The following is a 19,915-nucleotide window of genomic DNA, read 5'->3' as shown; positions in this document are numbered from 1 at the left end:
AAGTAAATAAACATTAAACAAAATTTTTTTAAAGAGAAACTCTGATAAAAGAGGAGACCTATGAAAATCATTTGACGTGACAAAGTTACACATCACAGAAGATGAGGGAGACAAGTATCTGGCTTCAACTATTAGAACATTCATGCAAATGAGGATTAGTTGCAGTTAGTGTGTTATAAGTCAGGTTCATTATGAGTTAAATAGACTCTTATTTGTCAAACTGAGACATTAACCACATATTTACAGCAAAATGTGATGTTGTAGACCCAACAAGTAAACTTTTAGAAAACAGTCTCTCCATAAATGGGGAGACTCTTGGCATTTTTAGAGTATAGTGTTTCATAGAGTTAATTTTTTTTTCTGTTAAGATTATGGTTTCAAGTTGTTGTTCTTAGCCTTATGCATACAACTCAGTGTTCAGAAGCATCTGACTGGATCTTAACCAGAAATTGCTGTACTCATTTTAATCTGTGTCACTGAGTACAAGTGGAGAAAAGTTCTATATATATTTAATGTTAAAAATTAAATATATATGTGTATGCACACATAGATTTATATAATAGCCATTTTATGATAATATGACTTAGATTTGTTTAGTTCTTTGTACAAGTTGTAAGCATTTTTCAAAGACATCATCGGTTAAGAATGTCATTTAATTAACTCTATAAGCCTCTGGATACACAATGGTTTCTCACAGTTTAGACCTCCTCATTAATAGAACACTGTATCTAAAGCAGAATCAACACAGGACATAGTAAAATGGCAAAATCACAGTTCTCTGTGGCATTTAAGAAAATTATCTTAAATTAGGCTAGGAAAGTAGAAAAAATCAGAACCATTGAATTTATTCTCTTTATTTTTCTTGTGATTTAATTTGATAAAGCTACCTACAAAGTACAATGAATTTTCTGCTATCTGAATCTACACTGTGAGGACTGAATCATTTATTTTACTTGAAATTAATTTACTTTTCCTTCAGTTCAGAATGAAAAAGTACTAACTGATATCCTAACTTTGATTTTTGAAGAACTACATTTGAAAGTATAAAGCAGTTCTAAATCAGTAAATTTTTTTTTAAGCCGTAGGACTTAACTTCTAGAAACAGAACAAGGATCTTATTGTGATAGAGCCACACAAACAGTCTGTTCTCCTTATGTGTGTGTGTGTGTGTGTGTGTGTGTGTGTGTGTGTGTGTAGTATTTAGAATTTTAAAAGCATTTGATATATTGAATATACTTTTAGGACAAGATTTGCCTGTTCAGTTTTGGTTTCTCTGACATGCTGTTCGAATGTGAATGTAGCATTTTTGGAATTTTTTATATGCAATGTGCTATTTTTAAATCTTTTTCAAATACTGTATTATGCATTGTATGGTGTCTGTATGGCACAAAACAGTGTTTTTATAGCCCTCCTGGTTACAAATTTTTGTTCTTAAGTCATGTTACGCTTGCCTTGTATGTGCTTTAAAGTTGCATTATGTATATCTCACCTCATCAGAAAACTGCCAGTTCTTTTTGCTGGAGGCAAGAGAAGGAATTTCATACCCATTAATTTAATTGCTCTTTGCCAAAACATCCAATTTTCTGTTTTATTCATTAATCTGTAAATAATGTCTTAATATTTTCCTATTAGTTGAATTTCAACCAGAAGTATTTTGTTACTTTATATTTTTCATCCTATTTTGTGTATTTGACTTGATTTGGGTTCATTGAATTTGACACCTTTTCCTACTTACTCAACCATTCAAACTTTAATAGCAGTATGAAGGTGTTTCATATTCTCTTTCAGTTACTGTTTTTATTTGTCTTAGGAACTGTCATTGGCAAAGTAGCTTCATCTCTTTGGAATTGTTAACCCTCTAAATTGTGAAGATTCTTCTGACTGTTTATAAACTAGGTATAACCCGGTAAATATTAATTGTTGAGACTTGCAGGTCTAAAACACAGTGTATAGTGAAAAGTCATGAAATGAGAAATCAGGAAACATACAGTTGATTTTTAGTTTTGTCACTGACTATTCATGAACCTTGAGCCTTCCTGTCTGTAAAATGAGGACATCATGCCTCCCACAGGCAGAGCTGTGAGGATCAGAGGAGACATGCATGAGGAAGTCCTTTGTAAACTGCAAAAAGTTAGACTTTGTTATTGTTATGACTAATATTATTCTAATTGAGGGTTTTTGCATTAGAGATGAAAATTTGAATTGTGCATAACCAATATCACACCAGTGGCAAAATTGGCAAAGACTAGTTTTTAAGATATGTGAGAAGGTGGAAAATGTGTTGAATTTGCCCAGTCGTTTAGCATTAGTGAAAGACAGTATTGGCAGAATAATTACTTTTTCCATCCTTAAATATACTGTCTCCCTTTCCATAGAAACTATGTGAGGCAAGATGTCATATGTTTAGAATCTTTAAACCTAAAAAGAAAAACAGAGAGAGAGATCAAGACGGGGGGTGGGTCCTTACCTTCCAAACAAACTTTGGCAGGACCTGTACGCTTGAGTCTTAACATTTCACTGTCCCACAGATTGTAAACATTATAAGACCTTGGTGAGCCATGCCCATGATCTCATTGAGACTTTGGCTCCCTCTATCTCATACCATGCACCTTAGGAAGTTCTTGGAACAGAAGCAGATGTGATCACTTTTGTTATTTCTGCCAGTATGGCCCCAGTGCTGTGGCTGATAAAGCAGTGAGACAACCAGAAGTCACTAGATGATGAGGTCGAAGTGGTCTTATCCATTTATATTCCATTTTATGTAGTTACATTATTAATGCATAATGAATGCTTTTTGCTTTTTAGTGATTGTGACTGCGGCTAAGTATCTTAAAGTCATAGTCCCCTTATTATTTTTATTTTTTCACAATTCCACAAAGATTTATTGGAAGTCTACTGTGTGACAGACACCAGACTATATCCCAAGTGAGAGTCAGAGAATAAGACCAGGCAACTCACAAATTAATGGGGAAAGGACCCATAAGAAACAACTGCAATAGAATGAAAAAAATGGCTATAGATACCTTTGGTTTTAAATAGCCAAAGCAGAATTTAGGCCTGGTTGATTCAGCAGTTTGACAATGTCATCAAGGACCCCAGGCTATTTTCCTCTGTCTGCTCTGCCTTTCTCAGTGTGACCTGCAATTATTCCTTATTATAAATAGGAGAACTTCCAGAAGATTCCTAGGAGACCTCATCTCAGAACGCACTGGCCATAATTGGGCCATATCTAGCCTACTCCTAAACAAATAATGGCAGAGGCAACGAGACTTCCGTGATAGGCTTAGGCCAATCAAGAGTTACATCTGGGATATAGATGCATTTTCTCCAGGTGCTTCTGTGTGAGAGTTAGATACCCAAATAAAATCAAGGCTTGGGAAATACGGGAGAATGAGGGAATGGATTTTGGATAAAATCATCTATAGGAATGTAGAGGGGAGGAAATGAATTTACTGAGAAGGGGAGTTGGGGGAGGGAGTGAATTTTATGGAGGAAATGTTATTTAAGCTGCTATTAAAAGGAGTCAGTTTTGAGGGCTGAGTAGGAGTTTCTAGTTTAGAAGGGCATCCAGGTAAAGAAAATAACATAGTCAAAGATGTAAAAGAACATGGCACCAGTATTCTTAGAGGCTGCAATATAGTTTATGCAAAAGGGTATACTGGGAAATAAGACCAGCAGGTGAGGTTTAGAGAGATAGGGAAAATACTTGAATGTCATGCTAATGATTTAAACCTCATCCTGAAGGAAATGAAGCCAATAGGGCATTTTAAGAAATCGGTCATCCTTTTGTCTATGTCTTTTTAGTCTTTTGGAGATCTGACAGTCAATGTCAAGGGGATTCCTCAGAAGGGCCTGTGTTAACACATTCCCTGGAGTCTTCCACGTTTATAACAGTTTTATATTTTTTTTAATGTTTATTTATTTTTGAGAGAGAGAGCACAAGTGGGGGAGGGGTAGAGAGAGAAGGAGACACAGAATCTGAGGCAGGCTCCAGGCTCTGAGCTGCCAGCACAGTGCCCGATGCGGGACTTGAATCCATGAACCACAGGATCATGACCTGAGCTGAAGTTGGACGCTTAACCAACTGAGCCACCCACGTGCCCCAATAACAGTTTTATACTTGAAGGTCATTTTGGCCAGATATTAGGACGTTGATTCACATTTTCTCTTGAGTAGTTTACATATGTTATTCCTTTCCCTCTGCATAAAAACATTCCTATTAAAAGGCTAAGGATATCTTATTCTTTCCCTTAGAAGTGACTTGGTCTTTTGCCTAGATGACCAAATAATTTTTTTTATTAAAGTCCAGCAGTTGTACTAGAATATTTCTCTATGTTAGCACATTCTGGGCCAATTTTCCCAGGTACATAGGGTGACTCTCAGGTTTTATTTATTTCAGGAGAGAGTTTTCTTGAATCCTGGTTTTCAAAATCTGCTCCATTGTATTGCTTTGTTCCCTTCTTAGGGACCCACTATGCATATGTTATTTTCTCTGCCTAGTCTTTTCAATTTTTTGTTAGCTTTTTCCCTATCATTTTTTTTTAAGTTTATTCATTTATTTTGAGAGAGGCAGAGACAGTGTGAGTGGGGGAGGGGCAGAGAGAGAAGGAGAGGGAGAGAATCTCAAGTAGGTCTCACACTGGCAGCACAGAGCCCAAAGCAGGGCTCAAACTCACGAACCTGTGGGATCATGACCTGAGCTGAAACCAAGAGTTGGATGCTTAACCGACTGAACCACCCAGGTGCCCCCCTCCCCCAACCTCTGTCACCTTGGACTCCACATATTCTATTTATTTAAAGGTATTACCCATTATATTTATTAATTTTTATGTTCCTTCTGGTTTACTATTCATTTTCAAAACGAATTCTGCTTTTATGTCTAATTCTTTGTAGATGGGTTTCACCTGCCCTTAACAATTGTTTTTTTTACTAATCACCCAATTTATAAGCTTTGATAATTCTAATTAACATTTTCTTTTCATTGCTTCTGTAATTTTCTTTCAGCTCATTCCTTTTCTTCTAGTAATTCTGTATGGAAATTGACCATAGTCTTTTTGTTTTGCTCATTTTTAAGTGCAGTGAGTTTTCGTGGTGTTTTGAGAGGGAGATGTGGACCAGGGTGGCATTTCTAATTTCATGGTCCTCAAGATCCCATTTCTGTTACTTTCCCAGTGATGGAGAGCAGACTCAGACTGCTTTGTTCCCCTCCTCTCTTTCTACCTGGACTCTATCATTCCTTCATCCCTCTGTCCCTGCCGTGCTCTATTTGTATGCAGCTCCCACTAGTTTCTCCTCAGTGCAGGCTTCAACCTAGAAGGAACCTTCAGTTTGTAGTATAACGAGTTCAAAGGATTCAGACCACAGAATGCTCCAGCACCATCAGACCTGGAGGCATTTTGGTCTTATTCATTAATCAGTGTGGGCTCCCTGGTTCCAGGGCCTTTACAAGTCCCTCTTTCTGCAGATTTCTGGTTTCTTAGAACATGTGGGCTTTGTAATTTCAGTAGTTTGCCCCGATCTGCTTGTATTTGGGGGTCTGTGACGATATCTTTTCATCTAGCATTTCTGTGCTTTTTGTTTTGCTGCCACTAGTGTGTCTGTTTTCTGAGAGAGTCTCAAAAATTATGCCACCATCATCTTCCCAGAATTCCTTCAGTCTTTCTTGAGAAAGAAAAATCGTTCTGTAGTTTCATAATTGACTAATATATTAGCTTATTGACACACATAACATCACTTAAAAAAGTGGAGTTTGGGGGCTGCACTTTGGAAGTTCCCTGCAATTCTAAGAGCCATTGTTTTTGCTTTTGAGTTTACTCATGCATCCGGACCAAGTACATGATTAAGATTATGAATTTATTTCATTTGGACCAATGACTGCAGTATTGTAGAGTGGCTTCGGGGCCAGGCAGATGTGGATTCCGATCCCACTCTGCCGTGTATCCTTCTTGTACTTTGCACATATTTATTTCTTTAAGGTTTTCCTCACCTACAACATGGAAATAGCACTACAGCAACTACCACTGCTAAGCGCTTCAAATGGCAACGTGGATTAATTTATGTGGGATATTTGGCCAAAGGTTAATAAATTAGCTTTTACAGTCTTTTGATTTGATTGTGCCTTAGTGCACAGAAGTGTAATGAGGTGAGTGTAGAATTCGGTTGAAAGTATAATCATTTGTTTTATATAACAAGCTTTATTGTAGAATTTTAGGGAAAATGGCAGATATTTTGTAAGTAATTTTATTAACGCATCAGAATGTGAAAGTGTGTCCTGTATTTACATGTGGTATTGAGAACAAGGCCACTAATATTGTTTGCACAGTCCCCATAGCAGGCAGGAAAGGCAGCATGTTGTGGAAAAGATACTTTCCACTTACACTTGGGAAGAACCTGAGGGGGTCCTGCCTTCACCATTCCCTAGAAGTTTAGTTTGGTTCATTATGTCCTCAGAAAAAGCTTCCTTTTGTAGCTGTGAGTTTGCAAGTTCATTCAATGGGGTTTCTAGAAACTTGCCAGAAACTTTCACAAAAACTCGGCATACAACGATAAACAAAGGCAAATAAATTTAAGTCACTCCTGCAGAGAGCAGTAAATGCTATAACATGGAAGAACCAGGTGTTATAGTAAGAGCAGCTTAATCCAGACTCACAGTTCAGGAAAGCCTCCCTAAAGAGAACATTACCTTAGTTGGTAGCCGAGGCTATGTGGAAAGTCCCAAGCTAGTGGGGAAGTAGACAAAAAAGCCATGGGCAAAGATACAGAGACATGCAAGTGGCACGTTTGAGGACATGAACTTGAAAGACTGATGTTCCTAATATTGGCTGAAGTTCAGACTCACAAGAGAGATTAAAAAAAAAAAATTCATAGGCCCCATCCCAGACTTAATGAGCCACATTCTCAGAGAGTGAGTGTCAGAATTCTGATTATTAACTCCTGGGCCAGGGGATGGGGGTTGGGGGTTGGGGTGGGACTGGCTTAGGGCTCATGTGTAGGGGGTTGGAAGAGGGGATCAAGGCAGAGAGGTGAGGCAGGAAAGCCAGGGGCACACACACCATGAAAAGCTTGTAAACCACATGTGGAGTTTGTTTTTTATCCTAAGGGCAAGAAGAATTGCCTAAGGGCAATGAAAGAATTGGGGAGATAGGGGAATGAGATGTTCAGATTTATGATTATAAAGTTCATTAAGATTACTAGAACACAGACCCTTGAGGGACACAGTCTAGTTTATGGTATTCAACATCTTTGAAACCTCAGTCTTTAAAATCTAAAATGGAAATAATATCTGTTCTGTGTGGTTTTTGTGTGATTTAACTGAGATAATGTATGCAAAGTGCCTGATACATGATTGGCACTTAGAAGGTATTAGTTTCTCTTTAGAAACTCCTTCTTGACTTTATCTCCCCAACTCCATAGAACGCCCCCCCACCCCAGCCACACACACACACAACTCCAGTACAGCTCTTTCTGCCCATGGTTCCTGTCCCCATGCTTTAATAAAATCACCTTTTGCACCAAGAAAAAAAAAGGTATTAAGTTCTTGAGAAAGCCCCAGAGCCAAATAATTGGACATCACACAGCCACCACCATACATTAGGGAGGTGAGGATTTCTGGGCAACCATCCGTTTTCAGGTTCCTCTGGCAAATTCTTTTCCCACCCACACTTGCAGCACTGACACAGAGAACCCACTTCTCCCTCACTCGCCATCTCTCACATGCATTATTTCAGTTATGGTCTCCATACTGACAACTTCCAAGTCTATGACACAAGCCTGGTTTTCTTTCCTGAGCTCCAAAGGCATATATGCAACTGACTTCCGGATGTTTCTGCTTAAATGTCTTGTAGGCATTTCATTCAAATTAGGCCTCCTAATATCAAATACCATCCTTTCTCACCGTAAGAACACAAAACAACACCCTGCCTTTCCAACATGAGAACCATGGGGCCAAACCAAAAACATGGGCATCACCATCAGATCACTGGTCCTCATCGTCTCCAGTTGGTGCTCACCAACCCACACCCCTTTCTCCAGGTCCAGACTATAACCTGCATCCAAACTGCCACCACCTCTTAAGTGACTTTAATGAAATAGCCTCTGAGTCCCCAGCACATTCTTTGCCCCAACCTCAACTCTGCAATCCTGAGAGAGCTATTGTGATACAAAATTGATAAAATGCCCTCTCCCACTCTTCCCCCACAAGACACACACTTAAACCTTTTCAGTGGCTTTCTCATGCCCTTAAAATGATGTCTATACTCTCTGCCAAGGCTAACAGTAAAGAGCCTTCAAGATCTCAGGAAGTATCATTTTCTCCCATTCTCCCTTTCATACTTATGCTCTAGCTACACTACACTGAAGAAAGAAAAAAAAAAAAAAGTGCCTCCTCTCTCATTCTCAGGTCTGTTTCATGATTATTCCTCCATCCTGAATCCCCTCCATCCTGGATAACTCCTTATCTTTTAGACTTTAGTTTACCAACATTCTCTTGGGGCGGGGTACGTCCTTGAATGCCTCCCTTGTTGCGTGTCATTGTAGTATCTTTACCTCTTTCCTCTTAGTGCTGTTCATTACACTTATCTCCTAATGCCACTCTTCCCCACTGGATGGCAAGCAACATGATGGCAAAAGAGCATGCACAGTCAGTCTACATTCTTCACAAAGTCTGTTTGGGAATTTTCACCCTGTTGCTAAAATTTTTGTAACCCTGAAATCAATACTCACAGCACTCCCATGGTCATTCTTGGACGTGCACGGCGAGGTGAAAATTTTGAGTTGCCCAAAATGCACGTTCTCAGCTGAGGTTGAACAAGATGACTCTCTGCCTTTTTGTTGTTAGCTCCCATACTGTTAACAAGCATCAATTTTGTTGTCTAGTTAGTGCCATACTTTTCACATCTTTGTGGGTTTTGTTGGTGATTTCACTATTTAACATGGCCCGTGTGTGTGGTACCCAGTGCTCTCTAGTGTTCCTAAACCCAAGAAGGCTGTGCCTTTCAGAGAAAATTCATGTGTTAGATAAGCTTCCTTCAGGCATGACTTATAGTGTGGTGGTGTCCATGAGTTCAGCCATGGACTCACCATGAGTTCAGGTGTCCATGAGTTGATGAATTAACAATATATGAAATAAGATAGCCTAAGTGGAAAAACCCATAAAACAAGGTTATCTATTGATCAGTGATGTATTGATCTGTTGACCTAACACTGCATTCCCCCTAGAAACAATGGTTCAGTATTTACTAACTCAGTTTTTGTGATGACTTCATAAAGCATAACTACTGCAAATAAGAATAAGCTGTATTTTACTAACTTCTGTATTCCCAGTAGTTAGCATGGTAACTCTCACATAATAGTTATTCAATAAATATTTGTTGAAGTTGAATCGTGTGGTTATATACATATGCAAACATACATAGAAATTATGTATAATAAATAAATTGAATTTTTTATACCAAAGGTGTACTTAACAGCCTTATCCTTACTTTCTGCTTTTTTGAAAAAAATGCTAATCAAAAGATTATTTTTGATAACATCTTTTGTTTTTAATTGTTCTCTAGGATGCTGGAGAAATGGTCCGTTCCTTTGTTGGTGGTTTGGAACTTGTTGTCAATTTACTGAAATCAGATAATAAAGAAGTTTTGGCAAGTGTATGTGCTGCTATTACAAATATAGCAAAAGATCAAGAAAATTTGGCTGTTATTACAGATCGTGGAGTTGTCCCTTTATTGTCCAAACTAGCAAATACAGTAAGTAACACATCCTTTTATTTTAAATGTATATGGTCTTAAGATATCATGGGGTAGTGGTAAAAACCATAAACTTAGAGTCCGGAGACCTGGATTCAAGCTTAATATCCATCACCTATGAGGTATGAGATTTTGGTCAACTAATTTAATGTCTCCGAGACTGATCAATGTGAAAGTGTGTTCTAACTGTACAATTTAATATGCAAGATCCTTGTAAAATATAGGCTGTTTTTTACTTGTCACTGGCAAGTAAAGTAGTGCCAAATATAAGTGTTATTATAGAAGTGTTAACTATCATTTTCCATCACCACCATCATTATCATTCATTATCCTTAAGATGATTGTTCATGCCAACATTACAAGTTAAATGCTCTTCCCCAGGCTTAGCAAGCTTGGATTGATGGCATTCTTGAACTAGAAGACTTTGGCAACCACTGTATTATTTATTCAGAGCTGTGCCAGATAGAATAAGCAGCCTTGAGAGATAATGACTTCACCACGATCAGAGGTATTTGAGCATAGCTTGGGCTACCTCTTGGCAGGAAAGTCGTAGAGCAGAAATTCAATCACTGGAAGGATGCTTGGTTTAGAAGACTTTTTAGTCTAATTCTGAGTTCCTAAGAATAACTGCCAGATTCAGTTAAGGACACCAAGTTGTTGCCTCAATCAAGAGAATAGTACAATTATTAAGCAGAAAACTGTATCCTATTTGGTTATATTATACCTATTGCAGTTAATTACATACAAAAAAAAGGATATAGTGTGTATAAAGGATAAAGGAAAATGGTGGACTCAAACATATCATTGTTTGCTGCACTGTCTTCTCCCTCTAGGAAACCAAGGTATATTACTGATGTAGAAGTATTCCTAGGGTGAAAGTATAGGGTGAATCTACCTATGCCAGTTAAACGAAATGCTCCCTTAAGAATGTCCAGTATTCTTTAACTACTTTTCTTTTTTTATTAAAGCACTTGCTCAAAAGGAAATCAAACCTTGAGCAAATAACAAATGCCAGGCACTTGATTGCTTTTGAGTGTATTAACTATGTTCAGTAGTCAACTAAAAAAAGTTAAACATTTTTTAAAGTCATAAGAAGAAAATTCAGGATTGAACGTTGGTCCATCAGGGCCACCAAAATACTAATTTCTTTCAAGACACCACCTGAATAGCCACTTAGCCCTTCTCCCTTGACTCACTGGCATTTTATTGGATAATAAACAGGTAGCACAGAAACATGACCTCACGGGTTCTTGGCAATGCATGTACCACAATTCATTTCCTTTGTGCAGAATAATGATAAACTGAGGCGTCATCTAGCAGAAGCTATTTCACGGTGCTGTATGTGGGGCAGAAATAGAGTGGCCTTTGGCGAGTACAAAGCAGTGGCTCCATTAGTGCATTACCTGAAATCAGATGACCCCAATGTGCATCGAGCAACAGCTCAAGCCTTGTACCAACTCTCAGAAGATGCCGACAACTGTGTCACCATCCACGAGAATGGCGCAGTAAAGGTACAGTTGATTGACTTTGTGGTTTAGTCCAATGCAGGTGTACAGAGGCGGGAAAGAGACTTATGTAACAATAGGGTTTAATTGATGGGGGATATTTGGACACACAAAACTGCCCATGTGTTGGATCATGGCTGCAGCTGAACCATGTGTTAGTATGGTTTATGCTGCAGGAAAGTTAGAGATCGAATTTTTCTAAATCAAAGATTATAAAACATACTCACTTTAGTAATTGCTCTATAATCTGAATTTGATTAAGGAAATGGATAGCCCATTAATAATTAGTGGCACTCATAATTCCACTTAATATATTATTTACTTAGCACTTAAATAAAATACTGGCATGAACTCAATAGCAAAGGAGCTGACTGAAACAACTAGACTATAGTTTGACGGCCTTAACTGTGACAGCAAAGGACCATTTCAAAGACAGATTTTTTCGAAAAAAAATCTGTGCATCAAATTTTCTTTCCTATAATCAATCAATACACAGGTAAGAGAGCTTCTGCACATAAACTTTATATATCTATGCATTCTGTTATTGAACAGGACTCTCACAACCTAACATGCCATCAGTAGAGTCTTTAAAAACAATGAAACTATAAAAATTAAGTACCCTGGTACATATGCTTAGACAATTGCCAGTTTGTTTAAGAAGAGAATTTCTAGGCTACTCAAAGTCTTAAAATTCAATAAGGTTTACAGTTTAATTGACATAAATGCCAGCTGCACATGCAATTCTGAGTTATTTCCTCTTAACGCAAGTCAAGAGATAATCCAAAATCACTTAGGAATTGTATTCTGCTATGTAAAGTAATGAAACTGTGTTCACCGACCCACACAGCTTACATGTATTAGAAAAAGAAGGCAATAAAAATAATTAGGGGGAAGGGACAGGAAAGAGAAAAGCAAAGAAAGAAAATAGGGTTTGTTCTGCTCTAAAACCCTTTCCTGTGTCATCTTAAGGTTTCTTGAGGGCCTGTCCATCTCACCTATTTGCATTCCTAACTACCAGCTATTTCTACTGGAGAAAAGAACAGGACGTTGTTTTTTTGTAAGTTACTCGTCACCATATAGCAGCAGGCCAAATCGTGAGCTCTCCCTCTTGGGACCGTGGGGGCAGCATAAGGACCTGTGTCTCCCTTCTCTGGTTTTCTTTAAGGAGGAAAAAAATGTGGATGTGGCGAGTGGGTGTTGGTAGAATAAATGGGGTTTGGTGCTTGGCTATGGGGAATAAAGGAAAGGGTTGAGTCAAAAATGACTCCAGGTTTTAGGCTAGGTGAAGAGGAAGATTCTATTAGCCAAGATCATGTAAGAAAATATTTGGCACATTTAGGTGGTTATAGTACCTGAGGTGAATATGTTACAATGTGTAACTGCTCACATTTCTGACTCCAAATGCATATACACTTATCCACTATTTTGGCAAATCCCTGGTTGTTTTCATTCATAACTGCTGTACCTTTCTAGTCAAAAGCATATAGTGTTATTTCCCAGTCCTACATACATTCCTGCCGTAGCTGCCCATGAGTGATGCTGACAGGCTCTTTGACAATTACCAGAGTCATCCTGTCACCCAGTTCATAAGTTATTTATCCTAGAGCTAGTTCCTTCATCATACAATTTCCTTAACAGCAGCAGCTGATGTTATACAAGCTATGTGTCTCATGCCAACTGATGTTTATTCCATAATAACAGTGAACAGGCTTGAGGGTCTGGAATAGATTGGTATCAGTTTCTACTGTGTTCAATTTAAATGGTCAGTTTGAATTTCAGGTCTAGAGCAGCGCTGTTCAGTGGAAATGTAATGCAAGCCACATATGTAATACTAAATTTTCTAGGAGCTAGAATTTCAGAAAAGATAAAAAGAAACAAATGAAATTACTTTTAGTAATATATTTTATTTAACCCAATGTATCCAAAATATTCTTCAACATTTAATCAATATTAATTTTTTCTTGTATTTGTGTTTTATACTTATGATACATCTCAAGGGGGACTGGCCACATTTCAAGGTCTCACTAGTGACTAGTGGCTTTCTTATTGGACAGTGCAAGTCTAGAGGCAGGAGAGAAGGAAAGATCGGGATTATCAGTGAGAGGTAATTAAGTCGTAAGTGAGGGTGAATAAGTTGTTTTTGGCAGAGAGTTTAGAGAAGCTGGGGAAATGTCTACATTTGCATTCACAGAGCATATAGGTAGGAAGAAGAGCTGTCAAGATAACTTCAAGAAGTTAACAGGTTGTCTAGGAGTTCTAGAAGCCAGAGGAAGAGGGAGTTTCCAAAGGGTTTGTGTTTAAATACTGTTAAGCGGTCAACAAGGATTTCCTGACTCAATTATGTTGAAAAATAATCCTGGAGTTAGAGCCTTTCCAGGTAAGACTCTTCTATACACCCTGAGAAATCTCCTGTTCTGGTAAATGCAGCATGAGAAGAATAATATAATCCTTATCCTCTTTATGATTTTACACAAACCTCCTTCTCAAAAGCATCAGCCCACGGTCTTGCATCGTTACAAAGCCTTGTGAACGTGGATGCAGATCTGTTGGCAATTCTGCTGAAAGTGTGAGAAGTCTAAGGGATGTACCAAGGTTATTTGCTAATTATAACAAAACCATAACACAGGAAAGTCATACAAGGAGGGAAAGAAGTTGCAGGAAAAACTTCTGAGCAAGATGAGCAAAACTTCACTGAGCAAGATGAGCAGAAAAAGTGATCAGATAGAAAGATGATGAGCACCTATAAAAGGCATTAAGCTCCCTTCCCCATTATAATGTTGGATTTGTTTTGCAAATATCTATACCAGGCAGGTGAAAGCTACATTATGACCTGTAACTTTCTGGAAGGCAGGAAATTAAAGAGATTACAGAAAATACAACCAGAAGTGGGTCCAACAGAGAGAGGGAGGAGCAGTTCAAGTTGGGTGGAAGGAAAAGGTTGTCTTGGCAGCCTCCTAGACTCAGCACATGAAGTGGCACTGCAGAGAGTGTGGAAGATGAACCTTGAAGCCTGGCACAGGAAAAGAAAAATATCACTAACACTTTTGAGTCAGGTAAAGGGACTTCAGAGGCTAAGATCACCCAGTAATTCTCACAGTAATGCAGTCCACATACTTAATGTTTGATTGAACTGTAATATTTTCTGTTAATTAAAACTCTTTATGCAACTTTGTGGTCTTGTGTACTTTCCTCACACTCCAGATACTCCCTGGAGTGCTGGGGCTAGTCTGTTGGTGATATGCTATTAAATTACTTAGTTAGCACTAGTACGTATGAGTGACTATGTGATGATACCAAATATGGAGTTATATATAGACTTGCTTCTGATTGGCTTTTTCCTGTTATTTGCATTTATCCTTTAAAGTGAGAAAGAAATGTAAAAATTACTTAAGGATTCCAGCAAGTTAGATTTTTAACTCTAATATTATATATATATATATATATGTATATATATATATATATATATATATATACACACATATGTATATACATATATACATGTATATATATCAAATGTTTTCCCTATTTCATTTTTATTTAACTTAAAACATGTGATAGCTTTATAAATGACACATACATGCACATGTTTAGAAGGTCAATTTGAAAAATTTTAATGTATATATGAATACCCAGAAGCCATTATTAGATCAAGATAATGACTTCCCCCCAAAGTTGATGTTGATGAAGTTCTATTTGTCTTTTTCTTTTTTAAATGGGGTTATGTCCAAGAAATATTTGCCTAATACACAATCACAAGGATTTTCCATGTTTTGGTATGGAAGTTTTATAACTTTTTGGTTCTGCATTTAAGTCTGTGAACGATTTTGCGTCAATTTTTGTTTATGATCCTAGGGGGCATCTGAGCATCATTTGTTGAAATATACCCTTTCCCCACTGAATCTCTTTTGTAATTGGGGGAAAAAATTTAGTTGACTATATCTGCTTTGTTCCATTATTCTGTTTGTCTGTGTTTACACCAATACCACATTGTCTTAATTACTATATTGTTATAGTAAGCCTTAAAGTTAGGTAGTATACATTTTCCTACCTTTTTCTTTTTTTAATTATTTTGGCTATTCTAGTTTTGTACATTTCCATAAGAATTTTTAAACCAGTTTGTTAATTTCTACAGGAAATGCTTTCTGAGATTTTGAGATGGCATTGAATTAGGGGAAAATTGACATCGTAACATTATTGTCATCTGACTCATAAAGAAGAAATATCTCTCCGTTATTTTTGTGTTATTTATTTCTCAGCAATATTATGTAATTTTCATCACATAGGGTTTTTACATCTTTTGTCAGATTTACCCCTATGTAAATGTTTTTGATGCTACTCTAAGTGGAATTTTTAAAATTTCAATTTCTAATTGTTCATTGTCATTATGTAGAAGTTTAATTGATTTTGTGTATTAATCTTATATCTCACGACCTTGCTAAATTCACTTATTTGATCTAGTAGGCTTGTGGAGATTCTGCATAAATTTTCTATGTAGATTTTCTACACAGACCAGGGATTGGCAAACATTTTCTCTAAAGGGCCAGATAGTAAATATTTTAGGCTTTATGGGCCACATAAAGTCTCTGTTGCAGATTCTTCTTTTATTGTTGTTATTATTTATAACTATACAAAAATGTAAAAACCATTCTTCATTCTTTGAAGCCATACAAAAACAGATTGTCAGTTGCCAGTGTCTCACATAAACAATCATGCCATCTACAAAAAAAAGACTTCTTTTTCTTCTTGTCTAACCTGGATGCCCTTTATATATTCTTGCCTGACTTCATGGGCCAGAAGTTCCTGTATATCGAGGAAAAAAGTGGTAAGAGCAGATATCCTAGTCTTATTCCTTATTTTGGAGGGAATACAATCAGTCTTTCACCATGAAGTTTACTGTTAGCTATAGGTTTTTGTTAGGTGACTTTCATCAGGCTAAGTTTCTTTCTATTACTACTTTAATGAGGATTTTTTTTTAATCAGGAATAGATACTGGATTTTGTCAGATGCTTTTTACTATATCTATTGAGATTGTCTTATGGTTTTTCTTTTAGAGTTTGTTATCATAAAGAATCATACTGATTTGGTTTTCAAATGTTAAACCAACCCAGCATTCTTGGGATGAATCCACTTGGTCACAATATATTATCCTTTTTATACATTGTTGAATTTAATTTGCCAAAATGTTGCTTAGAGTTTTGCATCTATGTTCATGAGGGATATTGGTTTGCAAGTATTCTTTTCTGGTAATGTCTCCTTTTTGCTATCACAGTAATGCTTCAGTAAATGAATTGGAAAGTGTTCCTTCCTCTTCAGTTTTCTGAGAGAATTTTATAGCACTGGTATTATTCATCCCTTAAATGTTTGGTAGAATTCACAAGTTAAGCCACCTGAACCTAGTTTTCATTTTCGAAGGTATGAAACTTCAAATCCAATTTCTTTAATCAATATAGAGCTGTTCAGGTTATTTCTTTCTTTCTGAAATATTTCTTGAAATATTTGTGTGTTTCAAGGAATTAATTCACTTCATCTAAATTCTCAAATGTATTGGCATAAACTTGTTCATAATATTCTCTTATCCTTTAATATAGATTTATAATCTATAGTTATGACATTTTTTTCACTCTTGGTATTAGTAATGTTTGTCTTTTCTCGTGATCAGTCTAACTAGAAGCCTATCAATGCTACTATCTTCTTGAAGAACTTTTGTTTCTTTGATTTTCTCTCTTTTTCTGTTTATTTTATTGATTTCTAATGTGATCTTCTTATTTCCTTTCATCTGATTACTTTGGGGTTTCATTTGTTCTTCTTTGTCTACTTTCTTAAAGTAAAAACTAAGATTATTGATTTGATAATTTAATCTTTTCTAATAATGATATTTAGTTGTATAAATTTTCCTCTAATACTATTTTGGCTGCCTCTCAGAAATTTTGATGTCATGTTTTTATCTTCATTCAGTTAAGAATACTTTTATAGTTTCCCTTTTGATTTCTTCCTTGACCCATGGATTATTTAGAAGTGTGATATTTAGTTTTTAAATATTTGAGGACTTTAATTGGTCTGTTACTGGTTTATAATTTAATTCCATTGTAGTCAGAGAACGTATATTACTTGACGATTTGTTTTAGTGTGAGATTTGTTCTGTGACCCAGAATATGGTTTAACTTGTTAATATTCCACATGTACTTGAAAAAAATGAGCATTCTGATGTGGTTGATAAAGTGTTCTATAAAGTTTAATAAGGTCCAGTTGATAAATATTGTTCAAATATTCTACATCTTTGTTGATTTTATAACTACTTGTTCTATCAATTATTATGTGAGGCAAATGTGTTAACCAGTACATTACAGAAATACCCATTATTGTGGATTTGCCAATTTTTTTCTCACAATTCTATCAGTTTTTTCGTTATGCATTTTGAAACTCTTATTAAAGTGCAAAAGTATTTAGGAATAGTATGTCCTCTTGATGACCCCTTTATATGTATGAAATTACCTGTATACCTTGGCATATTCTTTGCTTTGAAATATGCCTTTTCTGCTATTAATAGAGAAACTCCTGCTTTCTTTTGGTTAGAATTAGCATGCTAAATTCTATACCTGTTTCTAAGCTTTCTAATTCTAATCCAAATTGGCTATTTGTGGGCAGCATTTAATTGGGACTTGCTTTTTTTTTTATTCATATCACTTCTGCCTTTTGGCGGGAGGGTGTCTGCACTATTTACATTTAATGTGCTATTGACATGGTTGGCTTTAAATGTCATTTCATTTGTTCTTCTCTTTTTCCTTTCCCATCTTTTATTTTTGTCATCTTCTTGGCTTAATTGAACATTCGACTTTATTCCTTTTTTTGTTATTTATTTGTTTAGTTTTTATTAGTTATGATTCTTTGTTGTTAGATTAATGGTTGCTTTAGAGTTTATAGTATACATATATAATTCCGCACATCATCTTCACATTATATTATACACAGAAACATATAGTTGAAGAATCATACAACACTGTGCCTCCACTTTTGTCCTCCTGACTTTTGTGCTTTTTCTCATGCATTTGACTCATACATGTTGTAAACTCTACATTGTTCTTGTTTGGGGCTATAAATGACCGATTATAAATTACAGAGATTTAAATAAATTAGAAAAAGTGCTATTTACTCCTTTCTATAAATGCAGATTTTCATCTGGTATCATTTTCTTTCTGCCCAAAAGACTTTTAACATTTCTTGTAGTACAGCTCTGTTGATAAATTCTTTCATTTTTAAGTGTTTATTATTTATCTATTTATTTATTAGAGAGATAGATAGAGAGCAAGCAGGGATGGGGCAGAGAGAGAGGGAGACAGAATGCCAAGCAAGCTCTGTGCTGTCAGCACAGAGCCTGATGCAGGGATCAAACCCATGAACCATTGAGATGATGACCTGAGCCAAAACCAAGAGTCAGATGCTTAACCAACTGAACTACCCAAGTGCCCCTCTTTCATCTTTTATGTGTCTAAAAAAGACTATTTTGTCTTTGTGTTTGAAAAATATTTTTGTTAGGCATAGAATTTTACAATGACATTTTTCCCTTCAGTAAACATGTCGCTTCATTTTATTCACACTTGCATTGTTTCTGAGAAGAAATCTGCTGTCCTTCTATGTTTGTTTACCTAGATGTCATTTTTTCACTACTGCTTTTAAAATTTTATCATTTTCACTGATTTTGAGCAATTTGATTATGATGTGTCTTGGTGTTGTTTTCTTTATGTTTCTTATGCTTGGGTTTTATTGAGCTTCTTGGATCTATAGGCTTCTGGTTTTCATCAAATTTGGAAAATTTGGAGCCATTATTTCTTCAAATAATTTTCTCTGTCCCCTTCTCTTTCTACTGTCCTTTGGAAACTCCATTTTCACCTACATCTGGCTGCTTGACATTTTCGCACAGCTTCTTATGGCTTTGGTCATTTTTTTCAGTCATTTTTCCTCCCTGTGTTTTAATTTGGAATGTTTCTATTCCTATGCCTTCAAGTTCAGAAAATATATATATAATATATATATATATATATATATATATATATATATATATATATATATATATTAGGCAATGTTTAATTTACCTTTATTTCCGTCAGTGGGTTTTACATCTCAGGTAGTATAATTCCATCTCCCAAAATTAGATTTGGGTCTTTCTGTACCTTTCGTGTCTCTCCTTAACATACTGAGTCTTTCCTCTCGCTCATATGAAATCCAGTTCTAGTATGGTTCTAGTATCATTTCCAGTTTGCTTTCAATTGGTTGATGTTTCTCTTTATCATGGGTCATGTCAGACACTGACTTTGGGGGCAGGGATGGGGGTGTTGTATTACATTTTTTATTTTAGTTCCAGTAGAGTTAACATATGGTGTTGTATTAGTTTCCGGTGTACAATATAGTGATTCAACACTTCCATGCATCACCTGGTGCTCATCTCAGGTGCACACCTTAATCCCCATCTCCTATTTCTCCCGTCCCCTCCTCCTATCTCCCCTCTGGTAACATTTGTTCTCTGTAGTTAAGAGTCTGTTTCTTGGAAGACACTGAATTTTAATGTGTTGAGTGATAGATCGTTTCTAAAAATATTGTTGAGTTTTGTTCTGGGATGCACTTATGTTACTTAGAAACAGTTTGATCCTTTCAGGTCTGTGCTTTGTTAGC

General features: G+C 36.3%; 1 protein-coding gene across 3 annotated transcripts in view; it reads left to right on the top strand.

Annotated features, from left to right (window-relative positions):
• The window catches only part of ODAD2 (outer dynein arm docking complex subunit 2), a 174,133-nt gene that overhangs the window by 117,019 nt on the left and 37,199 nt on the right, over positions 1 to 19,915 (top strand). For all 3 annotated transcript variants that reach the window (XM_060659076.3, XM_060659075.3, XM_060659077.2), the window contains 2 exons: positions 9,555 to 9,743; positions 11,033 to 11,254. In XM_060659076.3, coding sequence (XP_060515059.1) covers positions 9,555 to 9,743; positions 11,033 to 11,254 — 411 coding nt within the window. The remainder of the gene's footprint in view (positions 1 to 9,554; positions 9,744 to 11,032; positions 11,255 to 19,915) is intronic.

Source organism: Panthera onca, chromosome B4 (genome assembly GCF_046562875.1).
Source record: "Panthera onca isolate mPanOnc1 chromosome B4, mPanOnc1 haplotype 2, whole genome shotgun sequence".
In the NCBI taxonomy this organism is placed as follows: domain Eukaryota; kingdom Metazoa; phylum Chordata; class Mammalia; order Carnivora; family Felidae; genus Panthera; species Panthera onca.
The sequence above is the reverse complement of the archived record's forward strand: the minus strand, read 5'-3'. Positions and strand labels throughout refer to the sequence as shown.